General features: G+C 62.4%; 1 protein-coding gene across 3 annotated transcripts; it reads left to right on the forward strand.

The window, feature by feature from the left end:
- The first annotated feature begins 280 nt into the window (after positions 1–280).
- N4BP3 (NEDD4 binding protein 3) lies at positions 281–11,650 on the forward strand. 3 transcript variants are annotated; one of them, XM_075009477.1, is made up of 6 exons: positions 2,207–2,524; positions 4,632–4,724; positions 7,385–7,825; positions 8,130–8,693; positions 9,357–9,614; positions 10,068–11,650. In XM_075009477.1, the coding sequence occupies exons 3-6, from the start codon at positions 7,415–7,417 to the stop codon at positions 10,638–10,640; spliced, it is 1,806 nt and encodes a 601-aa protein (XP_074865578.1). In that variant the 5' UTR covers positions 2,207–2,524; positions 4,632–4,724; positions 7,385–7,414; the 3' UTR covers positions 10,641–11,650. The 3 variants fall into 3 exon arrangements, with proteins under 3 accessions (XP_074865577.1, XP_074865579.1, XP_074865578.1); XM_075009476.1 differs by lacking the exons at positions 2,207–2,524; positions 4,632–4,724 and adding an exon at positions 281–480; XM_075009478.1 differs by lacking the exons at positions 2,207–2,524; positions 4,632–4,724 and adding an exon at positions 621–651.
- The last annotated feature ends 1,588 nt before the right edge of the window (positions 11,651–13,238 follow it).

Below are 13,238 nucleotides of genomic sequence, written 5' to 3' on the forward strand. Positions count from 1 at the left end.
AGAGGCCCCGAGCCCCAGGCCAGCGCCCAGCCTGCTGGGCCAGGCCTGAGCCGGGGCGAGCAAAGAGGCCCCTGAGGCAGGGGCACTGCATACTTGCCTTCCACCCCAACGCTGCCTTGTGGGCTGTCTCTGTTGCCCAGGCAGGGCAGAGCTGTGCTGCCCAGGGCTGCTGCATGCCAGCGTCCTCCAACAGGCACGGGCGTGGAGGCGCTGGCCAGCTAACAGCTGGTAGCCACGTGGGGCAGAGGCGCTGCACGCAGAGGATCCCGGGGCCCCGAGCCCTGCCGTAGGGCGGGGAAGGGCTCCGTGCAGCGCCGGGCACTGGGGGCGGGCCCGTAGGACAGGCCCCGCCCCCGGGCCGCGATCCAGGCCGGGCTTTGCCGCGCCGACTTCCAGAGCAGCCGCGATGCGGCCGCGGGGGCCAGGCCGGGTTTTGCAGCTGCCCCGGCCGAGCCGCGCGGAGCCCGCGCCGCGAGCATGGTGAGTCCCGGGGCGCCGCCGGGCACGTGGCCGCAGCCCCAGCCGGTCCGAGCGCTGCGCCCCGGCGCGGGGCCGGGGCTGGGGCTGGGGCTGGCCCGGGCCGGGCGGGAAGCGCCGTGCACTTGGCTGGGCCGGAGAGGAGCCGCGGCGCGGGCAGGCTGCGAGCGGCAGGTCGCGCCCCGGGCCGGGGTGTTCCCGGGGGGATCGGGATCGGGGGCGGGAATCGGGGGGGGTTCCCGGGGGGATCGGGATTGGGGTCGGGGCCCCGGGGGAGCGGTTCCTGGGGGGATTGGGGCCGGGGGTCGGTTCCCGGGGGGCCGGGAGGGCTGTTCCTGGTGGGACTGGGGTCGGAGTCGGAGGGGTCGGTTCCCGGGGAGATGGGGGGCGGTTCCCGGGGGGCCGGGAGGGCTGTTCCTGGTGGGACTGGGGTCGGAGTCGGTTCCCGGGGCCCGCGGGGGGGTCGGTTCCCGGGGCCCGCGGGGGGGGCGGTTCCCGGGGGTCCGGGAGGGCTGTTCCTGGGGGGACTGGGGTCGGAGTCGGAGGGGTCGGTTCCCGGGGAGATGGGGGGCGGTTCCCGGGGGGCCGGGAGGGCTGTTCCTGGTGGGACTGGGGTCGGAGTCGGTTCCCGGGGCCCGCGGGGGGGGTCGGTTCCCGGGGAGATGGGGGGCGGTTCCCGGGGGTCCGGGAGGGCTGTTCCTGGGGGGACTGGGGTCGGAGTCGGAGGGGTCGGTTCCCGGGGAGATGGGGGTCGGTTCCCGGGGGACCGGGAGGGCTGTTCCTGGGGGGACTGGGGTCGGAGTCGGAGGGGTCAGTTCCCGGGGGGATCTCGATTGGGGTCGGGGCCCCGGGGGAGCGGTTCCCGGGGGGATTGGGGCCGGGGGGCGGTTCCCGGGGGGCCGGGAGGGCTGTTCCTGGTGGGACTGGGGTCGGAGTCGGAGGGGTCGGTTCCCGGGGCCCGCGGGGGGGTCGGTTCCCGGGGAGATGGGGGGCGGTTCCCGGGGGGCCGGGAGGGCTGTTCCTGGGGGGACTGGGGTCGGAGTCGGAGGGGTCGGTTCCCGGGGCCCGCGGGGGGGTCGGTTCCCGGGGAGATGGGGGGCGGTTCCCGGGGGGCCGGGCCCGCAGAGCTGGGCTGGACAAACCCCGTTGCCAGCGGCCGAGACCGGGCCAGGGCGCTCCCATCTCCCGAGCCTCCGCCCTGCTTTAGGGGGCCGCAGCCCGTCGCGGGGCGCTGTTGCCCCCGGCTCCCTGCTCTGCCCGGGGCGGCGAAGCCCCTTGGCCCGGGCCATCAGCGTGGCGGGAGCGGAGCTCAGCGTTGAGGGTCGGGGGCTCTCTGGCCCGGCCGCCCGTGGCAGTGGGTTTCCCGGTCAGCCCCGCGGGCGCCGCGGCACCGCTGGGTTTTAGCGGCAGACTGGCAGGGCCCCCCCTGCACCGTGCCAGGGGGCCACAGCTCCAGCGAGCCGGGGCCAAGCGCTGCCCCCGCCGACGCCTTGGGCTCTGAGGGCTTCCAGCGGCAGGGGAAGAGAACGGGGCTCGGACAGGAGCTCGCCTCGGGCGCTGAAGGTGACCCCCTCCGGCAGGAATGGTGTCGCTGCAGCGTGGGAGAACCAGGGCACGTCAGCCCATCTGCCCCACTCGGGCATCAGCGCCTCCGCCCGCACCAGGCTCTTCAGGGGCATCCCGCATGCTCAGCACCGCAGGGCCTGCTAGAGCCCCGGGGGGCTGCGCTCGCCACCCCTCGGCCTGGTGCCCCCACTGTGATCTGGAGTCTGTGCTTGGGGGTTGCCAGGCCTGCTAGTGGCACCTGCGTGTGGCAGCAGGAGTCGTGCTGGGCTGGCGTGGCGTGAGTGGGCGAACGCCGCGTCCGGAGTTTGCACGGCTGCTAGGCGGCGGTGTGGTTGGGGACTCCGCGGGATGGCGGCTGGGATGCTTGCAGTGGCGCTCGGGTGCTGTTCCCAGGCTGTGACTTCTACCTGCCGGCGCGAGCTGGCTGCCTGAGAGGCAGAAAGGGCCAGGAAACATCAGCTGCTGCCTGCTCTCACCACAGGTGCCTCGTGGCCACCCGCGAAGCGAGGGGTTGGTGGGGGGTTCTTGGTTATTACTGGGTTAGGAAGCGAGTAGGGAGGTTAACATGCTGAGGTTAATGAGAGCACTTCTGAAGCATTGTGGGCCTGCTCCCCACCGTGGGCCTCTGTGGCCAGGGCCGCTCCCAGGGTCGGCTAACAGGCAAGCATGCCAGCAACCCTCATGCTTACTAGCTAACGGGTTACTGTCCCTGGAAGGGCTGGGTGACCCCGGGTGAGCAGCCTGTCACTTACTGTCACCTGGCAGTGGCCAGGATCCTGCGGTTCTCGGGGATGTGGCTGGGCAGGGAGGTGGTGCAGCGATTACCTGATGTCTCCAGCTGGTGCTGAGATTCCTGCCAGGTTTGGAGAGTAAACCCCAACCTCCCTGCCTGGGACGGGGTTCCTGGGGCAGCTGCATTCTTGGGGAGGAAGCCTGGCAAAGTCAACAGCGCCCAGCCCCCTGGGGTCTGCGGGATTTAGGGGCTAGGACCTTGCCTGTCCAGCTGGCTGGCAGGATTGCAGCCCAGACTGCAGGTTGGAGGAGGTGTCAAGCAAGTCCCATAGGGCCTGAAAGCCAAATCTGATTATCCAAAACTCTGTCGGAACCCATTGCCTTGGCTGGCTCTGGGTTCAGCTGTCTAGCTGTAAATCCCAGGCCCTGTGCAGGAGCCAGTGCACTGCGTGGCCTTGGGGTGGGGTTGCTTTCTCCTGATTCCTGGCCTCCCACACCACTCCCATGGTACTCCAGGGCCTCTTGTATCGGGGGTGGCTGGTCGGTTTCCCCAGCCACCCAAGTGCAGCCCTGGGAAAGCAGGCCCTCAGGAGAGGTGCACTGTAGCCAAGGCCCTGGGGGTGTCTGTTTAATCCCACCCGGAGCAGGGTGAGTCTAGGGCTGAAGGTCCCACTGACATGGTTCATCCGGAGAGGCTGCTGCTGCCACCAAGGTGAACCAGGCTCCAGTAACCAAGAGGCACGGAGCTGCATGGCGCCTGCCTTGCCATGTGTCCCCTCCCCTCTGGCAGGCACAGGGAAGGAGAGGATGCTTACTAATTGTCTTACTAATCTGTTAGAGTTCTTTGAAGGGGTTAACAAACATGCGGACAGGGGGGATCCAGTGGACATAATATACTTAGATTTCCAGAAAGCCTTTGACGAGGTCCCTCACCAAAGGCTCTTTTGTAAATTAGGTGGTCATAGAATAGGAGGAAAGATCCTGTCATGGATTGGAAACTGGTTAAAAGACAGGAAACAAAGGGTTGGAATAAATGGTAAATTTTCACAATGGAAGGGGGTAACTAGTGGTGTTCCCCAAGGGTCAGTCCTGGGACCAATCCTGTTCAACTTGTTCATCAATGATCTAGAGAAAGGGGTAAGCAGTGAGGTGGCAACATTTGCAGATGATACCAAACTGTTCAGGACAGTCAAAACCAAAGCAGACTGTGAAGAACTTCAAAGAGATCTCAGCAAACTGAGTGACTGGGCAGCAAAATGGCAAATGAAATTTAATGTGGGTAAGTGTAAGGTAATGCACATTGGGAAAAATAACCCCAATTATACATACAATGTCATGGGGGCAAATTTAGCTACAACAGATCAGGAAAGGGATCTTGGAATTATAGTGGATAATTCTCTGAAGACATCCACGCAGTGTGCAGCGGCAGTCAGTAAAGCAAATAGGATGTTAGGAATTATTAAAAAAGGGATAGAAAATAAGACAAAGAATATCTTACTTCCCCTATATAAAACTATATACGCCCACATCTTGAGTACTGTGTGCAGATGTGGTCTCCTCACCTCAAAAAAGATCTACTGGCATTAGAAAAGGTTCAGAAAAGGGCGACTAAGATGATTAGGGGTTTGGAACGGGTCCCATATGAGGAGAGGCTAGAGAGACTGGGACTTTTCAGTCTAGAAAAGAGGAGATTGAGGGGCAGTATGGTAGAGGTATATAAAATCATGAATGGTGTGGAGAAAGTGAATATTGGAAGGTTATTTACTTGTTCCCATAATATAAGAACTAGAGGACACCAAATGAAATTAATGGGTAGCAGGTTCAAAACTAATAAAAGAAAATTTTTCTTCACACAGCGCACAGTCAACCTGTGGAACTCCTTGCCAGAGGAGGCTGTGAAGGCCAGGACTCTAACGGAGTTTAAAAACGAGCTTGATAAATATTTGGAGGTTAGGTCCATAGATGGCTATTAGCAAGGGGTAAGGTATGGTGCCCAGCCTTTAGTCAAAGGCTGGAGACAGATGGCAGAAGACAAATCGCTTGATCATTGTCTTCGGTTCTCCTCCTCTGGGGCACCTGGCACTGGCCACTGTCGGCAGACAGCATACTGGGCTGGTTGGACCTTTGGTCTGACCCAATATGGCCGTTCTTATGTTCTTATGCTGTGGGCCAGCACCTGGGTGCCGCTTGTCTTGGTCTGCCAGATCAGAACTGGCTTCCTGCAAGGCGATGCCCATGGGGCACAGGTGGAACCCATGCTCCGCAGCCTTGGGGGGAACCGGCTGTGCGGTCTGGTCCCTGCAGCGTTCTCAGGGTGTGGGGCCTGGTGCTGCAGGTGCAAGGACTCCTGCCCAGTCTCTGAGAAGTGAGAGCCCTTGCAGACCCCTCAGCTCCCGGCTGCATGAAGACTGGCCGTTGCGGAACGTGGGCTCCTCCTCTGCTGATTGGAAGGCAGGGAGCAGCGGCTGGGTTCCGGAGGCAGGAGATGGCCTGGCAGGGCAGGAGCTGTCAGACTGGTCTGCATGGCGGTGATTACAGGGGAGGTGTTTGCTTACACAGCCTGCTGCAGAGAGCTGGGGTGTGACACAGGCCGGGAGCTCCCGTGGGTCAGGGCAGTGCCTGGCCCAGGGCTCCCAGCAGGTATCTTTCTGGCATTGGCAGTGCTGGCCTAGATTTGGGTAGTTCCTCTCACTCCCGTACACTGAGGTCCTGTTCTCGCTGGAGTCCCAAAGCGAAGGCTCCTCTTCCCCTAGACACTACAGTATCCAGGGCTGAGCTTGCAGGGAGCTGAGGGAGGGGGCCGTGGCAATGCTGTGCTCTCCCGGCACACACAGTATGCCCTCGTGGGCAGCCCAGCTCTTCCGCAGAAGCCTGAGCTCCTTCGTTCTTGGCTGTAATGTGAGGTTATGGCAAGGCTGTTTGCTGGCACGTCACGCACCCGCTTTGTCTCACTTTCCCAGTCTGTATAATGGGGCCACTAGAGAAGTCGCCTTCCAGGGCTGCTGGGCTGGGCAGAGCATGTTAGCACTGCCTCTGGGGTATTTGGCTAGCTGTCCTGTCAGAGGCAGGGGAGGAGGAGCAAGGCCCTGGAGACCGTCCTTGCAGCATGGAAATGCCCTACCAGTGCCGGAGCTGCTGACGTAGGTGTCTAAGGCAAAGTGTGAGCCTGCGGTGAGTGGGCAGTGGCCTGAGAGGCATTGGAATGAGTGGCACAGCCTGGAGCGAGGAGCCCTCCCCAGCTCATGGGCATCCTGCCAGTTCTCAGGCTGGGCTGGGTTACCCCTGCGCCCTCCTGAAGCAGCAGCAGGCCCTGATGCCTGGAAAGGAAAGAGCTGAGATGTCCCTCCTTGGGGCTAGGGCTGCAATGGTGGCTTGAGGCTCCATGGCCGTCCGGAGGAGCTGGTCACCTTGCCTCAGGGTCCATCCCTGAGAGGATGAAGGGGGCTGTGGGTATGTGCTGGCCTGGGCTGCTGTTTGCCTGGCTGCCCAGGCAGAGGGGGTGGGGCAGGACCCCTGTCCTGAGTCTGGCAGACCTGGTAAGAGTCTGTTACTGAGGCAGGATCAGGCCCCAGTGGAAAAAGAGTTTCTGGTTCCTGTGGGGAGCTGCTCCTCCCTCCCAAGCCAGACTTTCCAGCCCAGCTGCAGCAGCGCCCAGCCGCCTGGCTGGAGTGCCTGGCGGCACCTGCCGCCTGGGCGCTCTGGCATTGTGATTGGCATGAGCAGGGGCTGGCGGGTAGCAGCCGCTCACTCTAGCCCAGCCAGTCTGAACCCCTCTGCTGTGGCTGCCAGTGGGAGTTAAGCTGGGTGCTGGATTTTGTGCTATTGAGAGCCAGGTTTGCCAGCCCCAGGCCTCAGAGCAGCCATGGAGTGGGGTTGTCTGCCCAGCTGGGCCGGGCCGGGCCGGATCCCCGTCTGCCCCCAGAACTGCTCTCCCTGGAGCTGGGCTGAGGAGCCACGTGCCGCAGCCTGGGGCTGTGAAGGCTGCTGGGGCTGGGGGCGGCACGGCATGTGTGGAGCAGCCGGGCGCCCTGCTGCTGTGCCAGAGCCCTGGCTGTGCTCTGCAGGGGCCAGCTGTCCGGGGAGCAGTCTGGGGTCAGAGCCTGGGCAGGTGACGCAGGGCGCCTGGGAGCCTGCTTGCCTGGCTGGGTGGTGCGCGCTTGGTTTGTTAAGTGGGAGGAGGAGCAGGGTGTGGGCACCGCCCCGTCAGACAGGAGCAAGCCGTTCAGCTGTGGCTGTGTGGCACCACTCGGCTCCTGCCCAGCATGCGGCTCCCGGGGGCTTGGCCCTGGCTGCCTGGCGGAGCAGGTCAGTGGCAGAGGCCCCTGCGTTCTCCCTGGGGAACAGGCCGGCCTCCGGATGGCGCCTGCAGGGAGCAGCTGGCCTGGGACAGCCCCGCTCTCGCCAGAGCCCACTTGCTGGCGCCAGTGAGGCTTATGGCACATGGGAGCGAACTCCCCTCCCTGGCTGGTTCTTTGGCATCCTGCTGGGGGAGCAGGGAGATGGGGCCTCCCCTCTGGCTGGCTGGGGGTCTGTGGGGACTGGGGGAGCCCTCCCCTCCCCTCCCTCCCCTCAGGCCCCCTTGCTGACTGTTGGTTGCTTCCTTTGGCAGCGCTGGTACCATACGTCCATTTAATTCTCCATGGCAACAGCCCAGGCCCCTCATGTGACCTGTGACCCTGGCAACTGCCTCCTGGACTCCTCCCTCGCCTCCGGGAAGTACGGCTGCAGCATGGGGAGCGTGGGCAGCCTGGTGGAGAAGCAGGACTTGGCGCCAGTGGAGCTGAAGGCGGCACTGGGGGCTTCGCGGGGGTTTCGGCAGCCGGACGGCTTGCTCCGCAAGGGCCCGGGCCAGCGGGAGCTCTTCAGCTACCTGCCAGGGACCAGGAAGGAGCCCCGGGCTGAGAGGAAGCACCAGGTGCCAGGGGCACCCTGCAAATGGGACTACGAGAGTGACCGTGAGAACTGGTCCCCTGAGCACTGCTCCCGCGAGCACCAGCGGGGGGCGGAGTTCTCTAAGAGCTCGCTGCCCGAACGCGGCCGCTTTGACAAGGTGAGGGTCCAGGGCAGCACCCAGCACCAGCCACTCCTCAGCTGCGTCTGCCTCTGGGGTGGAGTGCGGTGGCTGGTGGGAGGCAGGATGCCATGGTGATGGTCCTCGGTAACTGCTATGACCGGTGGGAGCTGCTGGGAGGTCCTTTGTGCAAACGTCATGTCTACGTCCAGGGCAAAGGGTGGGGCAGCCCTGTGCCTCCCGGTGGTTGGGGAGATGGGCTGGGGTGCAGTTCCAGTGGAGGGTGGTGGAGCTAGGTGGCTGTGCAGCGACCAGGCTGGTCATTGGCTCCCCTGTCTTCCAGTGTCGCATCAGGCCATCAGCCTTCAAGGCAGTGGCTGGGAAAGGCCTGGTCTCCATGCAGGGCCTGGCTTCATCCAAAGGGCAGAAGCTGTCGAAGAGCAACGGAAGCCTGCACACCCTCCTGTCCCAGAGCAGCACCAGCACTGGGGCCTCCTCCCAGCACGGCCCCCTGCGCACCCACCTGCTGCACACTATCAGCTTAGACGAGGCCTCTAATTCCAGCCACAACTCCATCCAGAGCTTCCCCTCCTACCCGCCCTGCTTCAAACCCTCCCAGGGCCAGTTCAGTGCCTCCATGGGCCACATCAACCATATTGGGGGCTCCCTTGACAGGGTCTCCCGGGGCCCTAGAGACCCCCTGGCAGTGGAGAAGGCACCTCTGTCCTGCAAGAGCATGGCCACGCTGAGCCGCCTGCAAAGTCTGGGGGAGTCCCCACCCCCCTACGACTTCACCTGGTCCCTGGAGGATGTGGTGAAGCACCTGGAGGACCGGCTGCAGGAGAAGACTGGGGAGCTCTGGCAGCTGAAGCGGAGCCTTTCTGAGACAGAAGACCCCTTCGCCCTGGTGAGTGCAATGGGGCTGGGCTGAGGGGGTGGGGCCCGAGGCCTACTTTCCCCGCCCCACCCCTCCCAGCAGCCCACCCGCGCAGAAGTGCTGACGCTGCACACGTTCCCTGCTGCTGCGTGCTGTGAAGTGTCCTGGAGCTCGTGGGCTCAGAGCCGTGTGGGGGCCGTGATTTCCTGGAGCAGCGCTCTGGCAGTATTGTTCCAGTGTACTGTGTTTGGGACGAGCAGGGCTGGGAGAGGGCAGTCACCTCCAGAATCCGGTGTTGCTGCTCCCATTGCTTGCTCCAGGGACACTGGCCTGGGAAATCCCCATGCACCGGGAGCCTTTTCACAGCACCAAAGGCAGGTGGCAGTGGGAGGAGGCTCATAGGGGCAGCTGCCCAGCCTGCATCTGCTCAGAAAATGGGGACATTCTGTCTCTGGACTGTTTCAGAACCTTGTACTCGTGGTCCAGGGCTGGGAAGTGAGTCCTGCTGTGCTGGCTGAGCCCTGCTTAGAGATGTCTGTATTGCTGGGGGGTGGCTCCTGGAGCTGTTGCACCCCATGCCAGACAGCCAGGCTCCAGGGCTGTAAGGCGCGGTGGGATCTGCTGCTGAAGGGGGCTGGGCTGCTTGGCACTTGACCCCATGAGTCGGGCACAGACTCCTCCTTGTGCCAGCAGGTTTATGAGGACAAGCAGCATCTGTGGCTGGAAGCACTGGACGAGCTGAAGCAGATGTATGTCGCCAAGCTGCAGCAGGTGACCCAGCAGGCCCAGCGCAGCCAGCGGGCACTGCAGCTGCAGCTCTACAAAGCACAGCAGGAGAAGAAGCGGCTGCAGGAGGAGCTGAGCCTGCACCAGGGCCAGTGTGAGGAGCTGAGGCGGCGGCAGCAGCAGTGTGAAGGTGTCAGTCCCAAACTAGAAGAGACCAGGTGGGAGGTGCGTAGTGGGGAGCCCTCCAGATCTCCTCCGCCCTGCGGCCCCCAGCAGCAGTGCCAGCAGCCCTCGGTCCCAGCCACAGCCCCAGCCCCAGCCCCAGCCTGGGCACAGGCTTCAGGCACAGCGAGCGCCAATGCTTTTATGGAGGGCCTTTGACTCAGGACAAGGCCGAGAGTGGCTGAGTCACTGTCATCTCTGACTTAATCCAGCTGTGGCAGCAGCTTCTAGAGCCAAAAGCTTAGTGACCCCGTATCCTCCCATCCAAGCCGTCCCTTCTGACCCTTCACACCCCTGCAAAGCCTCTTTCCTGCCTGGGGGAATCCCAGGACCTCTGCAGGTGTAGTGCTACGCCCCTGGACTGAGTGGGGATCTCCTGGTCTCTCCCACCTGCTGTGCCTGGGCACCCCATGTCTGGCTGTGCCGCTCCCCACCCATTCTCTGCATCTCTTGCAGGTGTGTCAGAAGGCAGCGGAGATCGCGCTGCTCAAGCAGCAGCTTCGAGACTCCCAGGAGGAGACGGCCCAGAAACTCAGCGAGATCTTCAGCTTGAAGACCCAGCTGCGGGAGGCCCAGGCGGAGGTGCAAGCCAAGGAGACTCAGCTGGCCCAGCTAGGGGACTCCTTCCGGGCCCCACCAGAGCCCAGCTCCCCTGTCCCCTTGGGGGATGCTCCCATGCCAGTCTGCCAGGACTTTGCTGGCTGTGAAACTGACGACTCCAAGTGCTGGGGTCTTCACGAGGAGAGTACAGAGCCCCCGGAGAAGCAGGTGGAGTGGCTGTGGGCAGAGCTGCTGCGCGAGCGGCGCCAGAGCCAGCTGCAGGCTGTGAACTTTGAACTGGAGCGGAAAACCTGGCAGGAGGAGAAGGAGAAAGTGCTGCGTTACCAGAGGGAGATCCAGGCAAGCTACATGGAGATGTACCACCGCAGCCAGGTGCTGGAACGGGAGCTGCGGCAGCTGCGGGCTGAGCCCAGAGCGGCTGAGTCTGACTCACCCTGGATTGAGAGAGTTGAGTCTTCAAAAATCTGAACAGGAAGCCGACAGCCTGGACTGGGGAAGGGGCAAGAGCTCTCGGGTTGGTGGCCAGGCAGAGCATGGGGTAAGCCCAGGGCCAGATGGATGATGCTGGGAGCGCTGCAGGCCCAGGCCTGGGTGAGTGAGGAGCAAGCGATCCTTCTGCCTGGGCTCCAGCAGCTGCCTTGGCTGGGCGACAGTGCACTGTGATTCTTACTGTCTGGCAAAGAGAAGCCCAGCATCAAGTGGGACGTCCTGTTCTTCCTCTCTCTTCCCCTGTTCTGGCCCCACTGGGGTGATGCCCTCTCCTGACACCGACAATGCTGCATGCCCTCCGCACTCAGCCTGCACTGCCCACTGGCCCCAGTGGAGAGTTGCAGGCAGAGCAAACAAGCCTTGCTGGGTGCCAATGCAGGTAGCCTGCAGAGCAGCTTCCAGACCAGGCTAGAGATGCCCTGTCACCTGGTTCTTCAGCTGCAGAGAATCCAGCAAAGGAGTGACTAGAGGGCTCATGCCACAGGGGACAGGTTGCAGGGGCTCTGTGTGTCGCCTCTGCACTGGGGCTTCTGCTGCTGCTTTGGATTTTGCCGTAGAGAGAGGAAGCATCTCCCACCAGAGAGCAAACACCACTGCGGTGTCCTGCTCTGCCCAGCCATTGTCCGGGTTTGAGGCTTTGCTGTGATGCAGTAGTGGATGGATGGATGGATGAAGAAACTTTCCCCCACTAGCCCAGCCCAGGGTGAGGGGAGGGACCTGCCCATTCAGAACGAGAGCCCACAGGGGAGCACCTGGTGGGTTCAGTGGCACAAGCATAGTGAGTGGGAAGGTCTGGTGAGCTCCCCCTGCCCATTCAGCTGCAGCACCCAGGGAAGCAGGGTCAGGAGGGGTGGGCTGGCGCTTGGTGCTGAGCGGCTAGCACCAGGGGGTGGAGGGCTTGCTGCTGAGGGCCTCTAGATGCCGGGGCTCTGGGTATGAAGATCCTGGCCTGGCAAGGCTCTGCTCAGCCTCTCCTAGAATAAATCTGAATTTTGTACTTCTGGCTCCTGTGGCTGCTTCTTTCTCCCCTCCAGGGGGTGGCCCCAGTAACTGTCCATGGGCGCACGTGCTGGCTGAGTTACAGGCCTCCCACCTGGCAGTACAGGGCAGCAGTAAAGGGTGATACTGCAGCCAGAGCTCCCTGTGCTGTGCAGGGAGGCGGAGCAATGACAGGGGAGTAGTGCTCCCAAAGCGCCGACTGGCCTGCTGAGAGTCGCCCTTCCACACACTGGCGTGCTGGGAGAGCCAGTCACAGCCTGGGGCAGAGGTGGTTGTAGAGAGCTCTGGTACCTGTGCATCCCTCGCAGAGGTAGCTGTGGCAGCTGCTGCCCTTACTCCTTTTCACTGCCGATAAGGATTGCTCTCTCCCCGCCCTTCTCTGAGGCGGTTACAGCTTCCCTTGGCCTGGCCCCCAGCTGCTCAGTGATAGCAGCAGCTTCAGAAGCTCCCTACCCCATGGTCTGTGATCCCCCGGGGAGCGTAGGCTCAGGTTTGTCTTTAATGAGCTTGCAGTGACGTGATGCTCTTTAAGGTCAGACGCAGCCCCCCCTCACCTCTCTTCACTGCAGGGTATATGAGGGGTGGAGAGGAACTGAACTGGCTTTGAGTTGATCTGCTAGTGGCCACAGGTGCTGGGCTGGCAGGGTCCATCTCTTTGGCCTTGTCCTGGCAGCACCCTCTTGACTCTGCTTGGAACTATAATACTTCATGTGCCAAGTGCTCTAATACCCTTAACTGCTGGGCAGTGTTTCTTTCTAAATCATCCCGTCATGGTGATGCCTGGGACCAGTCCATGCTGTAAACCAGGCATGGCCCTGTGGTAACCAGAGCTGTGTGCACACAGCACCGCTCCCTGCTGCTAGCCCAGTGGGCCTTGGCTGTGAGAGGCAGGAGCTGGAGCCTGGGATCTACTACAGGATTGTTATTGAGAGCAGCTGGCTGTTGAAATCTCATTTGACTGCTGGGGCTCACATCAGGCCAGGGCTCTGATCCTTGCAGCAGGTTGACACCCAGCAATTAGAGCCCTGGGAAGGCAAGGTGGGACTCAGGAGAGGGCGGCACCAAAACTTGGCAGAGAAGCCAGAAACCAAGCTGCCGCTGCGGATGCCACAGGGCAGAATTGTAGCGTCTCAGGAAGAACCTGGTGCTTAAATTACTGGGCTCGTGGTGAAACCAGTTTCCTGAATTCCACCATGTTGATTCACACATGTAGCTATCAGTGCTGCGTGGCAGAGGCCCTTCTCCAAAGGCACTGCAGGACAGCTCACCCGAGCTTGGCACCCAAAGGCTGTGACAGGCCTCCCTTCACCCACTTCTAGCCATTGCAGACAAACTCACACTGTCAGCATCTCTGACCCAAGCTCTGTCACTCAGCACAAGGAACCCTAGGGAACCATCTCCCATGTACCCAGCAAGCATTCTCTCAGGCACCAGGCAGAGCTGCGTGAATGCAGCTGTGGGGTGGGGGGTGGTGTCCAGATAGCAATGCAGGTGCTACAGGCTTGGTATAGTTAGTTGAGACATGCTGATGCTGCAGAAGCCTGAGAAAGGGCAGGGGCAGTTTTTTCTTGCTATTCA

This window comes from Carettochelys insculpta, chromosome 15 (assembly GCF_033958435.1).
Source record: "Carettochelys insculpta isolate YL-2023 chromosome 15, ASM3395843v1, whole genome shotgun sequence".
NCBI lineage: Eukaryota > Metazoa > Chordata > Testudines > Carettochelyidae > Carettochelys > Carettochelys insculpta.